General features: G+C 42.4%; 1 protein-coding gene and 1 long non-coding RNA gene across 3 annotated transcripts in view; one reads left to right on the top strand and one right to left on the bottom strand.

Annotated features, from left to right (window-relative positions):
• The window catches only part of TMEM38A (transmembrane protein 38A), a 77229-nt gene that overhangs the window by 38738 nt on the left and 23601 nt on the right, over positions 1-14890 (bottom strand). The window contains exon 2 of the mRNA XM_073592810.1: positions 4348-4504. Coding sequence (XP_073448911.1) covers positions 4348-4504 — 157 coding nt within the window. The remainder of the gene's footprint in view (positions 1-4347; positions 4505-14890) is intronic.
• Positions 1-14890, top strand: part of LOC141103347 (uncharacterized) — a 171362-nt gene that overhangs the window by 150086 nt on the left and 6386 nt on the right. The window lies entirely within an intron of this gene.

Genomic DNA, 14890 nt, shown 5'->3' with positions numbered 1-14890 from the left:
TATCTCCTGTACTAGATTTGCAGTCTCTGGTTATCTCTCCTGTACTAGATCTGGAATGTGTTGGATCAGGCCAAGCTTTTACTAATGCTCCAGCAGTCTTGGTTTTTCTTTATTATTCTTTGTAAACTTTGTAAAAAGATCCGCAGAAACTCCCCTCTGATTCACGCTAGGTTGAAAGCAGAGTATGTACACTTAAACCCTTTAAAACAGAACTCTAGGCAAATGCACATATGATATGCCCTTTACATATACAGTATAAATACATCCAGTCCTGAAATTTACACAGTTCTGACCCATAGCACAACTTTGTTTATGGTGTGGTTATATAACACATGAGCCTACTCTGCTCCTGGGTCAAGAGTACATAATGCACAGAGTGCAGGGGTCAGGGGTGCGGAATGTACAGAGTGCCAGGGTCATGAGTGCATAATACACAGAATGCAGGGTTCGGGGGGGGGGGGGTGTAATGTACAGAGAGAGCAGGAGTCAGCAGTATGCAATGTACAGAATGCTGGGATCAGGAGTGCGTAACATACGGAAACATCTACTTTATATTTGTTTCATGTTCTCATTCACACCACTTGAAAACATATTTAGGCTGTACACGGGACGTTTTACAACCTCTCCTGAACTACTTAACTTGACAGATAGCAAGCGACGTTTAAAAATGTCAGTTGTGCTGTATTTACATGTCGCGTTTAGCCGCATTTAGCGTTTGCTTTTAGAAGTTTTTTTTTTTCAATTAATTAAAAACGATTGTAAAGGAAACGCGGCTAAACGTGAGTTAGCGCATTTACAAGCTGTTACAGGCATTTGACGTTTCAAAAAAATGCTTCTAAACTCAACTGCCTAGAAACTACTATAAATGACCCTGTGTATATTTACTGATAAGATAATATAGGGGAGAGTTCAGGGGTAGCTCAACAAAAATGCCCAACTGCTCCTAAATGTTCATTTACCAGCAGCAGTGTACATGAAGCCTTAAAGTGATTCTACAGGTTGATTTATTTTAAAATAACAAACATGTTATACTTACCTGCTCTGTGCAATGGTTTTTTACAGAGCTTACCTGCTCTGTGCAATGGTTTTGCACAGAGCAGCCACAATCCTCTCCTTTTTGGGCCCCCTGCCCGCCCCCCTGGCTCCTCCCCTCTGCCAAGTGCCCCCAATAGCAATCCTCTTGCTATGGGGGCTCTCCAGCAGGCTTTTGAGCTGCACTCCAGTGAATGGACATAGGGGTTGATTTACTAAAACTGGAGACTGCTTAATCTGGTGCAGCTGTGCTTGGTAGCCAATCAGCTTCTAACTTCAACTTGTTCAATTAGGCTTTGACAAAAAAACTGGAAGCTGATTGGTTTCTATGCAGAGATGCACCAGATTTTGCACTCTCCAGCTTTAGTAAATCAACCTCATTGGCCATTCCCACACAGAGCGCAACTCTGCCCTGCCCCACTATCTCCACATTGGCTCACTGGCTGTCATTGACAGCAGCAGGAGCCAATAGCTCCCACTGCTATGTGAGCCAATCAGGAGAGAGAGACTCAGGAGAGCTGCTGCTCTCATGCACATCGCTGAATAAAGATGGGGTTTTAGGTAAGTATTAGGGGGGGGGGGGCTGCACCCAGAAGGTTTCTTACTTTAATGCATAGATGCATAAATCTTCTGCCTTTATGCCTCTGTTATCAGCATGATAACTTCTGACAAGCTTTCCGACACAGGGGATAAAAGGAGCTGGAATTTTGCGTTGGGGAGGTAAATTAGAGATAGATAAGCAGAGAGTTGGTCTATTCACAGTACAGCTCTGCAAGTTTCTTTGTTCCTCTGCCTTTCCTCCAATCAGCTTTCACACATTGTATGCCCAGACTCCACACCCATTGCTGAAATAGGAAGAAAAAATTATAACACGTTGTGCACTTTCTAAATAGTCTAGAAAGATGAAGACAGCATATATACATGTAAAACTTGTATAGGGAGATTTGTTTCATCTCTGTGTATCATCTGAGGCTGTTTACTTCACTGGGTATATGTGAGGGTTTACATCCACTTTAATTCGCCTCCATCTGTTCTAACAAAGGGTTAAAGATCTCAGGGCTTGGGTTCTGCCTTTTATGTTAATTAGAGGAAACTGAGCCCTTCATTACTTTGTCCCTCCACTTTCACTTTTAAATTGTTCAGAGTAGCTTGCACAAAGCTCTGCCCAGAGATCTGCTCCAAAAAAACAAAACAAAAACAAAAAAACAACTAGAAATATTTTTAGGGGTGAAATACTAAACAGGAGAGATGACCAGACACGGTGCTGCAAGGTGGGACAGAACTCAGTGCTGGTTGTAACTCCCTCTCATAGGAACACCAATATTTTTATTCCATGTGGATGGAGAAATAGCCAGAAATGACAAAATAAATGTTTATTTTGATATTTCAGATTTTATGAGCTTATTCAGACAGACGTTGAGACCTGTCCTCCATGCTCAGCCACTTTTTGCTGCATGTGCATCCATTTTGGAGCTGCATGAAGGCAGCCTATAGAAATGGATGTTAATGCAGCAGCTGCAGTGACACAGTCGCATGTCAAATTTTGATATGTGGGCAGGAGCAGATGCACAAATCCAAAATGTTCAGACCCATGCACCCTCTCCTGCCCGCGTCTAAGCAGCTGCTGCATGTGCATCCACTTCTATGGACAGACACTGCTCCAAAGTGGATTCACATGCAGCAAAAAGTGGCTAAGCACAGAGGACAGGTCTCGGTGCATGTGGGAATGAACCCTAATAGGAATGTACTTTGCGCACGGGGACACCTTTTTTAGGAACATTCGACCAGTAAAGCTAAAGAACATTTAAACAAAAGAGAAAATAGTCTAAAACTAAATAATATGAGAGAGACCTCTGACCTGTGTACAAAGTGTATGAGATTCCTGTGCTCATCAATGAGAGTGTAATAAATCAGCTACACCTGAACACCTTAGGTAAACAACATATCAATGTATGGTGTAAAAGTGGCTTCTCATATGTGAGAATATTACTTGAGAGGTCACTTTAACATGTCTTAAGTGCTTATTGCAGCTATATGAATCAGGCCCATTATACCATGATTAATCTGTAATTCTGATGACCTTTGTAACGTTGTCAAGGGCACAAGAAAAATATACACGGTCTGACACCTGGTCTGGACAGTTATCCCTGGCAGGCAGTCAGACTGTGCTTATTCCTTGGTTATATTTCTTTCCCCTTCACAAAATTACATCGGACCTGTTAATGTGAGGGACAACACATAGCAGTAAACCCTCTACTATGTCACCTTGGTCATACAGATTTACCTTCTAGCTTTACATGTAGTGCTTTAACTGTGGTAATACGAAGATTTTTTTTTTTTCATTCCATTAATCTTTTAGACTAAGAGAATTTTGCAAGGATAGCAGGCAGGGCTGCTGTTAGAAATCACGGGGCCCCATACAGCCTACCTGACAGGGCCCCCTTCCCCCGTCCGAAAGTGACAGAGGATATAGATTTTTCAGTCCCTTTCTCTGTAGCCTCAGCTGCACAGATGGATGAATAGAAAGCGCTTTGAGGCTTCCTGCTCATTCACAAACTGAAGCATAGTACACCGTTTACTATGCCTCACTGATGAATGGACACAGGAATGTTTGGTACCGATAGCTCATTGTGTTCATCCAGGAAAGGAAGGGACCAGTAAATGATATCAGCTTGTGTGCCTGCAGCAGCTGCTGGTGGGAGAGGCGAGGAGGGAAGCTGGCAGCGCTGCGGGGGAAAGGGGCACACAGGGGGGCCCAGACAGCAGATATAAGGGGCGCATGTGATAGAAACAATCCCATTGCAGTGCAGCCAGAGGGAGAAAGAGGAGGAGAAGCTGGCAGCGCTGCAGGGGGAGGCAGAGGAGTATCGGTGTTTGCAATAAGACAGTACAGCCAGACCTCTTGCTCAACAGGTGACCAGGCCCCCCTTTTGAACTGATGGGGCCCAGACCCAGCACAGGAGGGCTGGCTGTACTGCCTTATCACTAGCCATGATAGCAGAACTACAATCTGTACACTGACATCTGCAAGCTGAGGCATTAATTGGTTTCAGCGAGCCTAACTGCTTTACATACTTCCTTTAAATCTAGATCATCCCATATATGTGCATGCACAGAAGCATAATTTGACATGGTATGTTCCTAAGGGCAAAGCACAGTAATGTCATCATGATACCATAACATATATTGTTAAAAGGTCAGTGGTTAATATCTTGAAGCTTTCGATACTCTAACATTTCATGCTGTTTTTATACATGCAACAGGAAAAAAAAATCAATATTACATACACAGTAATTTACAATGCTGTGAGCTTACCAAACAGCTGAAGCCAAAAGTATATTGGAATTATTGCTGAAGTAGTTTATGGGTGAATCACCAAGTAAGACATCTGCAAGAATGTAGCTGCCAAAGCAGTAGAGCATTGCACATAACCAGGAGGCTACTGGACTGCGTCTGGAAAGAGCCACAGCACCTTCACAAGAGAAAAGACATCAGAGGAAATTTAAAACCTCAGCTACAAATTGCTGAATATCTCTATATGAGTACATAGCCATTGTTAGTATGAAACATTCTCAGTTACAATTATAGCAAAAAGACTATTTTGTACAAGAAAAGACGTATATTGATTTAAAATTATTTTAGGGTGATGGTCACCTTTAGGGCCTTCGTCAGTGGATTTTTATATGCTTCAATAGGGTTTTTCATTCCCATAGAAGTCTACGGGAATGTAAAACCTGCTTAAAGCAGGTCAAATGAGGGTCAGATGTCAAATAATTCTGAATGAGCTCAGAAGTGTCTCAAACTGATGTCAAACTTATGCCAATGTCATTGTCAGCATAGGCAAAGGGTTTTCCAAAGCTGCAGGCCTAAATATTACCATTGCACATTACATTAATTGCCTTAAAGATCCCTTGTATAGCTTAACTTGGCAGCAAAGGTGTTAATAACTAACTGTGTGAGTTAGATGTTGCTATGAGAAGACAGAATGAGAGGGCAGACAGCTGATCCTTCAGTATGGGGTCTAATTATAGGCAATAGGTCAGGAGAGGGGGCAAAGGCTGAGGGACACCTGTCAAAGTCCTTCATGGTTGTTAGATGAGAAGTGCACTGGACCAAACATATCAATGGACAAGACAAACTCTGAGCCACAGTAACTGTTTTGTATACTTTTAGAAAAACATTATGCTGGACAAAAGAAAACCCTGTTGATATTAGTCAGAAATAAAGTTCTTCTTTTCTTATACCTTCTAGGTACTTGAACGGAATACATTCAAGGCATCCTAAACTATTGGCTATGCTAGCACTAACACAAGTTCCAATGTTTCTAAGGGGCCCAATTCAAAAACAATGACTGATTTATGGCTTTTAGAAGTAGGGAAACATGCTTGACAAGCTTGGTGTATTTTTGGTTCAGGAAAATATTACCATTCATTGCATTATCATAGCAATAATTTGCATATTTAAAGATAACTCGAATTCCTCCTGTATTGTATTGTAACTGTACTGTCTGCCCTCATGTTGTAAAGCACTGTGCAAGCTGTTGGCACTATATAAATCATGTATAAGAATAATAATTAATAATACTTGTTGATTGTAATGTTTTAGAGGGTTAGAAGACACAATTCATTTATGGAAGCCCGAGGTCCATGACAGTTTTAGTTTGGCACTGACACTGAGTTAACCAGTAGGTGGTCTTTTGATGTGTTGATCTTACAAGAAAGGTTGACTTCTCTTGGATGTCTTTAGAAAGTGTTCAGTCTCATGATCCTTTGATCTGTCCATTCAAACTACCCCAAATTAGAGATTGTTATGGTAATTTAAATTATGCATTCAGGGACCACTAAAAACTCATAAAAAGAAAATTTGATAGCTTGAGTTTTGTTCCAAAGAGGCCTTCAATGGACCAAACTTTTTTTTTACCTTCCCTTAAGGTACCCTTTATTTTGCTCAAGGACATTACAAAATACATATTTTAAATTATGCAATCAGGGACCACTAAAAATTCATAAAAAGAAAATTGATAGCTTGAGTTTTGTTCCAAAGAGGCCTTCAATGGACTAAACTTTTTTCTTTTACCTTCCCTTAAGGTACCCTTTATTTTGCTTAAGGACATTACAAAATCCATGGCTTTCCACAGAATATGTTAATGCAATATGTTGTGTAGCGTTGGTAGATTTTCATCTACCGCTTATAGGTAAATTTAGTGGGTTATCTGTTTTTTTTTTGTTTTTTTTTTTTAATTCTTTATTTATATTTTCAAAATACAAAAATCCATATGTTGACATACATATAGATAAAATCCATCTTTAATGACCCACAACCTAGAAAAATAAATAAATAAATAAAATACCCCCCCCCCCCCCCTCCCTTCCCAATCCTGCTGAGTTACTATAATATAATTCAATAACCTAATTCCCTCACGTAGTTCCCTTGTTTTATACCCGTTTAACCTTTAGCCAGTAATCTCCTCCACATAGCTCCAGGTATTCTTGTACCTTCGCCACCCTGCCCATTTATCTTTTGGTTCAGTCCTCTTCTCAAACTCTACTTCGGCGCCCTCCTCACTCTCCATTATGTAAATTTCATTAACATAGAGCAACCATTCACGAATTTTAGGGCTCTCAGGCTCCATCCATTCTTTAGGAATCTGACTCTTGGCAGTATCCAACAAAATGGGAACGCTGAAGTGTATGGGTGCTCTTCTGTCCCGGAGATAACTCGGTGGAGGTTGTCCTACGAGTTGCATTCTGGGAGAGGGTATTTATGGGCAGACGCCATGTTTTAGGGTTCATTTTCGTTCCACCTGCTGGCCCTCCTGGCCGACAGGTATGTGTTAGGAGTACTACCGCGTGGTCCTCCCGACCGGGAGGACAACGTTTCTGCAGCGTGTGGGTGGGCCCAGAAGCCTGTCTGGGACCTACCACAGCGGCGAGGGAATGGTCCTGTGCTGTCTGTCCTACGGGAAGAAGCTGGACAACTGAGAAGATCCCAGGGGAGGACCCGTCATGGAAGGATCATGCAGAGTGCTGGCCTGGAGAGGGGCCTGGTGACTCAGTTGGAGGACGCATCCTAAAGTTAACCTACCGCATAGTACTGCCGGGTCGGCTTAAAGGTTCTAGTGCTGTGTTTGCTATCCATTGTAAACCATTACATCCTGTGGCAGAGGATCATACAGGTTTCTATTCCATTCAAGTCTGTGGCAGAGACTTTTGTTCGTGCTGCGGTCTGGTTGCTAGGTTAGTGAGAGAAACCTATCCGGGGGGGCAATGATTCAACTCTAAAAGGAGAGTACATTCACCTACAAGATTCCAATTCATAATACTACATCAAGAAAAGGTATTTGAACTTCCCTGCAACTCTTCGTCTACCTCTTTACTGCTACTTCCTTCAGTTACTCTTTATTAAAGCATTGGAAAAGATACTGAAGTGTCTGGGATTAAACTCAACGGGACCCTAGACCCGGTTCTGGTGAAATTGAGGTAACAAGGGTGACGCAACAGCCCGCTTTAAACCAGCAGCTCCACCGTGAGTTAGTGCTACAGTTGCTTTGCAGTGAAGAAATGTGTGCCTGCTATATTTTGAATGTATTTTTTTTCTCCAAGCAGGATTGATTTATTAGAAAAAAAATATATAAGCCATACATTATAACATTTTGGCATGACAAAGCATAACATCAGCAATAATACAGAAAATACAAGGTACCACAAGCCACAACAGTGGTGGAAATGGAATCACTGTAAATATAGAAGAATAGGCAAATATTTCCTGATTGGAAAACGTATTTTGAATGTATTAACCTTCACTTTGCTATTTAGGTCATTTTAAATTGCATCTTTCATAAATGCTACACAAAGCATACAGGGAGCAGTAATACTTGATGTGATTGTAGCCGTATTAGTGCAATTGTGACAGAGAAAATTGAGTACTGTCCGTGATACTTTTTTTATTTGCACTAACATACAATTTTTCAGGACAAGCTTTTGGGGTATGTCCCCTTCTTCAAGGTCCAAGCAGTCTTCAAGGGAGCAATAACAATTTCTTTTAGTGCAAAGAGCTGTTATTATAAATGTATGCACAGAAGATTACAGTTTTGTTTTTTTTTTGTGTACCCACTTTTCATTTAAAAACTGTCATTATCACATCTACTACTACTCTATTACTAATCAAGTAACCATGTAACCTTGATGTGGCCAAGCTTAGTCTTTGTTATGCCCTCTCACTGCTGTTTAACATTAGGGTGTCTACGCATCTATATAAGTAAATATATACAGTTACCAAGAGTAAATATTGTACATAATGTATACATGGGACGTATCACATTGTACTCTACTAGGCCAATCACTTAATATATAAATAAAACCTGTAGCTGTGACTTATATATAGAAACCAAACTCATAGATGCATAATCTAATTCATGTAAAAGGATTTCTAAATATTTATTTGAGACCAAACCAAGAATGTCTTAAGCTGAACTCCAGGTATGGATTTAATTGCTTAGTTACACTGGTCCAGCTTTAACCAATGAAAGCATACATATTTCATACGTATGTAACTGCTGTGGAAGTGGAGAATCACGTTGATAGTCACCAAGGCTATAGTGATCCTCACTTTCCCATGCCAGGGGCTGCCCTACTGCATAGTAACTATGGCAGGGGAAGGGGCGGTAAAGGGAGGTTGCTCACTCAGCGCCAATGAATGCAAGGCATTCTCTGATTGAACAAGGTGGTGAGGCTGGGCAGTGATGTCACGATCTCCACCTCGTCCAATCAGAGAACTCCATGCATTTATTGGGAAAAATGCAACTGCAGCCATGATCCTGGTATCATTTTTTTTAGAGCCTATAATAGACTTTACTTTAAAAAGTCATCCGAGTGGCTGTAAAGGTGCCCAATCACAGTAATGCCCTGTACACACGATCGGACATTGATCGGACATTCCGACAACAAAATCCATCATTTTTTTCCGACGGATGTTGGTTCAAACTTGTCTTGCAGACACACGGTCACACAAAGTTGTCGGAAAATCCGATCGCTCAGAACGCGGTGACGTAAAACACGTACGTCGGGACTATAAACGGGGCAATAGCCAATAGCTTTCGTCTCTTAATTTATTCTGAGCATGTGTGGCACTTTGTCCGTAGGATTTGTCTACACACGATCGGTATTTAAAGGATCGGATTTTGTTGTTGGGAAATTTTATAGCCTGCTCTCAAACTTTGTGTGTCGTTAATTCCGTTGGAAAAAGTCAGATGGAGCCCACACAAGATCGGAATTTCCAACAACAAGCTCCGATCACACATATTCCGTCGGAAAGTCCGACTGTGTGTACAGGGCATTATAGTGTTCGGAAGGGCCCCCTCTTCTCCTGTCGCCGCCGTTTCCAGGCTCTCCCATTTCAAGCCTGTGACCACTGTAAGTGGTCAGGTTGGCTGTGCACAGAGGAGAGGGGGAACATCCATTTCTCCATCTCATCTGTGACTAAAGAAGCCAGAAGCGATTAGGATTTCGTCACTACTGGTTTCGGTGCTGTGTTTCCCTGGCCAGTACAGCATTGGCTGCCTTGGAGGGCAGAGGAGGGATCAGGGGTCTATTAGAGAGTACCTGTTATTGCCCAAAGCTTGTAAAAGCAATAAAGTTAAATGAAAAAAAAAAATTAAGTGCAAAAGTAAATAAAAATAATTTTTACATTTTTAAAACATTCCCATCTCCCCTTGCTCACATGCAAATGCAAACGCAAATGCAAGTAAACATGTAGGCAGGTGCAAATATTAGTGCTGAGCTCCTCCTATGGGATGGCAGCGAGATTGAGCTTGAGAACTTCATGACCCTTCTGAATGAGAACGATAGGGGCATTAGGTTGAACTTCGAGATAAGTACGGAGGAGATTAGTTTCCTTGATCTCAAGATCAAGGTTCAGGGGGATAAATTGGTGACGTCCACCCATTTTAAGGCAACGGACAGAAACTCCTTTATTCCCCTTGATAGTTGTCACCATGAGTCTTGGCTGAAGGCGGTCCCAATGGGGCAATATACACGCCTTCGGCGGAATTGCACAGAAATTGAGACTTTCGATAATCAAGCAGCTACCCTAACCGAGAGATTTGTTGAGAAGGGTTACGATCAGGTTGCATTGTCGAGATCTTTGGCACAAGTAAGGGACAAAGATAGATCCTTGCTACTAAATACAGGTCAACGTCGGGAAATTGAGGGTGATTTTAATTTACCTTTTATCACCACTTTCTCCACTCAATATCGCCAGATCAAAGACCTAATAAAGAGACACTGGCATATTCTAACCACGGACCCAGTTTTGAGTCCGATTCTACCTAGAAAACCCTGTATTATATTTAAGGGTGCATCTACACTGGGAAATAAAATTGCCCCAACAGTGCAAGATCCACCTATTACCAACAGGTCCTTTTTCCATGACCTTACAGGGTACTATAAATGCAGGAACTGTCAAGCCTGTTCCCTTAATAGTTATAGGGGTAGAAAAATATGCCAATTTACGTCTACCAGTACCTCACGGGCCTATCAGGTTAAACCTTTCATAACCTGCACGTCCAAGGGGGTCATTTATCTTATACAATGCCCCTGCGGATTGCAATATGTGGGCAGGACCAAGAGGGCCCTCAAAGTAAGATTGTCCGAGCATATTAATAATATCCGCAGGGGTTTTGATAAGCACCCAGTGTCAAGACATTTTGACGAGGCACACGGCAGGGACCCCTCCAATACCCTGTATGTTGGGATTGACAAGTATAGACCACATTGGAGGGGGAGCTCTCTTGTAAGAGAAATCTCCAAATGTGAAATGTCTTGGATTTACAGACTCCGAACTTACACCCCCTTTGGGTTAAACGTTGATATAGACGTCAATGCGTTTATTAATAACTCCTAATACATTTCGACGTCAGTACCTATAGGGCTATATTGTAGACCATATATATACAATTCCTTTGTTACATTCTATGTTTGTTATTGGCAACCTTGATCAGTTATTTGTATACCACACAATTTTGACCAGCTTGAGTTAAGTTTTATTTTTTAAAAGATAAAATTTTTTTAAATATCCTTTCTGGAATTTTATAATACCCACTGGGTAGTGTTTTACACCAAGTGGATACATATTGGCACTCCTACTTAGAATACAGGTATCTGCAGCATTTTCTGATATATCCACTAGATGGCGCCACTTATCAAGTGAAGTTGGTTGGTGACTACAATCAACATAATACTCCACTTCCGGTTCACTAACCCCGATGTTTAAGGTAGAGAGGAAATTTTTTTTTTTTTGAAATTTTTTTGAAATTTTTGTAATATTTTTTAGAGCAATTGGATAGAGGTCCCTTTGAGGACCCCCTCTGCCCCAGTCCTCATCTATCCACCTGGAGCCAATCTAGTTTCACTTTCTAATTTGTGTTTTTTATCTTTATTCTTGTTAATTTTATTCTTTCCTCTAACCATCAGGGAGAACGACATATGCCTCCTGGTGAGCCTTTTTAGGCTTCACCATCGGATGACGCTGCCGGTCGTAGGGGATAGGGTCAGTTTAAAGGCCATTTGTTTTTTAAGATGCTAGTTCTGATCTTTAGAATTTAGACTCAGATGTAAGGTTGGAACGATAGGGTTACCTACATCCCCTATTGGCCTTTTACTAGCCCCCCTTTTTTAGTTTTACTTAGACCCTGTTGGTTCTTGGGTCTGATTGGTCTAATCATCCAACCTAGATCGTTTGTTTTTGATTGGGGATTCAGTGGCGATAAAAACTGGAGGGATGGTTTATTTCATTATATTCTGTTTATTCTGTGTCTAACCATACACATGTATTGGGTATTGTGTTAATTTGCACAAAGTACTATGTTGGGTTAAGTTGTTTTATGTACAGGATTTTTACGATTATGTATTGGTCTGTATGTGCTGCCTGGTCTACATGACCTCTGCTGGTCGTTCGCACTGTGGAGCGCATCCGGATGCCGGAAGTGTGCGCGGTGGTCCGGGCAGTCCATTGTGTGTAGCGATCCATAGCGAGGCTTGGTCCGGTCTAGCACTACTTAAGGTGGGTGACGCAGCGCGCCGCCTGTGCCCCTGGAAGACATGATGATGTCACGAAATGCGTAGGGCGGAGCCAGACGACGCGCTGACGTCACCCCCAAGCGAATTGCATTCCAGCAGGACGGGTTTGTCCGAGCTCCGGTGGCCACGGAGCCGGACTTAAAGCGGTTGTTCACTGACGGTTTGTATTTTTTTTTTTTTTCAAACACTTAAAACATCACATAATGACAATGGCACACTCACGTTTTGCGTTAATTTCCTCCCCAGATGTCCGGTTTCGTTGTAAATAATACGTTTTTAAAAATGTGGACAGCCGTTTTCATCTTGCTTGTGGGCATTTGAAACCCACAAGCATTCACTTCCTAGTTCCAGTGATGCTGAGCTACCAGCATTCCTTGCTGGTTCCCGCGCATGCTCAGTTGTAACGGCGCGGAGCGTCGTAAGCATCCTGGTTGCCATCACAACGGGCGGCGTCCTAGGAAGTTCCCGCTCCGTTCCGATGTCTAACGTCACTTGTTCTGTTTAAATCCCGCGAGATTTCGTGGCGGGCCTCCGCACTGACTCCTGGGAACAATGACACTAGCTCCCAGGAGACAGTGCGGCGCGGCGGAAATTACGACAATACCCGCAAAATACCCGCCCATAGCCGCAGGGAGAAAAAAAAGACAGAAGCACATATACACAGGTACACCCGAAAAAAAAAAAAAAAAAGTTCCGTTTTGCATTCTATGCTGTTGTATAATATGAATGAACTAAACTTTGAAAATTGAGTGAACATCCGCTTTAAGGATGTTCTATCCATTTACATTCTGTAAGTGTGCATTTGTATTTTATCTATTTTTAATAAATCAAATCGGTTTTACACTATGTGAGCTCCTTCTATGTTTTATGGTATCTATGCCTCGGGTTCGTTGGAGTTGCTGATGATGAGATGACCTCTGGTGGATACCGCTGGCAGTTCCCATTTTTGGCTTTTAAAGATTCCTGCTTGCTGTGATCCTCTGTGGTGGGGGGTCATGGCCTTCTGGTAAGGAGTAACCCCTTCCATTTCTGGTGGTGGATCCTTCCTTTCACAGAACTTCATTATTATCACTTGGACTTTTGTTATATACTGTTGGTGATTTGGATTCTTCATGACACTTAATTGATGCTTTATTTAATGGGACTTTTTTTCATTATCACCAAACGTTTTGCACATTGATCCATCTTTATTTATGATCACTATATGAATTTTTTTCATTGTAAACTATTCATCATGTTTTATTAGTATTAGCGCAACCCCTTATTTTTGTTATTAGTGCTGAGCTGCCCAGGTTGGGAAGGATTAATGCAGGTTCTGATTTTCCCAGGCTGGGTTCTGCCCTCCACCCTGTGGTACATATAAATAGGGGGAAGGCAAGGACACAGGAGGAGGGGAAGCAGGGATTGCATGGGAAAGTGGAGAGACGTTCGCCTATGAAAACGGAACCACTTTAACAGCAACCCACGAGCACCCCGCACAGGAAACCACCTCTCAAGGGTTCTACCAGTTATGGATTGCTACCTGGAAAGGTATGCCTGGTCAGCCTGGGACTAGTTAGAGGAGAACTTTGTGAACTTGGAGTGTATTATCCCAGTCAAACTGTTAACCGTTCAAAAGCCTGGTCTGACGTTATAAACAATGGCGACCCTAGGGGGGGGCCAGAGGGGGCCCTGACCCCCCCAACATTATGCTGTGCCCCACCATGTGCCCCCCCCCCCCCCAAAAAAAAAAAAACATTTTTTTTTTTTTTTACAAAAAATCAATGTCTAAGAGGGAGAGAGTCCCCAGTCAGCTCCTGCGGGTGATTCCTCCCCCCTCCCCTGCTCGCTGACACTGCATAATGCGAGCGTTCACACAACCACGGCCGCCCAATCTGCTCCTTCACCTGCATCCTCATTGGCAGGGAGAAGAGCGAGTTGCAGGAAGGACTCCACCAGGACTCTCAGTTACTGAAAAAACAGACTGAATTCTCCCGTCCTTAGGACAGGAGGACCAGCCTGTAAATTCCAAGAGATGCCAGACCAGCGCTGTCAATAGCAGGGGCAGGACAGCAAGAGGAGGCTGGGGAACCCCACAGTGGCAGAACACCAGGGCCCGGAGGCAAGACAACCTTTGCAACCCTGATAGTTCTCCCACTGCTTTGGATCCTTATATTTTCTTGATATGCTGGTGACATATATCTCTTGTTTTCTGCCACCCTGGGGGACCCCAATACAGTACGAAGGGAGCTCACTGCAGAACATGTGAAAGGGCCCATTGTGGGGTCGTAGTAAAGGGCCCCAGGATATATATATATATATATATATATATATATGCATTTTATAGTTGCCCCCCTACTTTTGTCCCTGTCCCCCCATGTGCCCCCCCTAAATTTGAAAGCTGGAGACGCCACTGGTTATAAAGGGGTACATGGTGGAAGATGGTGGAACTATAAGAACAGGGCCTGATAAGCACTTACAGGGTTGAAGAGCAAGGAATGGAAGGCCATCATGAAGGCTTAACTCGACACAGAAGTTGGAGGAGGGAATGTAATGCATTGCGCCCTGAGCCCACTCAGTTGTGGCACAATAGCGCATTAATATTCGTTTTAATGACGATACCTTATACATATTGCTTTAAAGGCAGTACATTGTAGTCCTGTCACCCAGATGTGAATGTACCACTGCATTTAATATGCTTTGGCTTTAAAATGTTTGTGTTTCTTATTTTGTGCCTTATATTTAAGCTGACTGTGTATGGGAAGCTTCAGAGCTTTCAGTTTAAAAAAAAAAATGCAACTTTG

The sequence above is a fragment of the Aquarana catesbeiana genome, linkage group LG01, assembly GCF_042186555.1.
Source record: "Aquarana catesbeiana isolate 2022-GZ linkage group LG01, ASM4218655v1, whole genome shotgun sequence".
Taxonomy (NCBI): domain Eukaryota; kingdom Metazoa; phylum Chordata; class Amphibia; order Anura; family Ranidae; genus Aquarana; species Aquarana catesbeiana.
The sequence above is the reverse complement of the archived record's forward strand: the minus strand, read 5'-3'. Positions and strand labels throughout refer to the sequence as shown.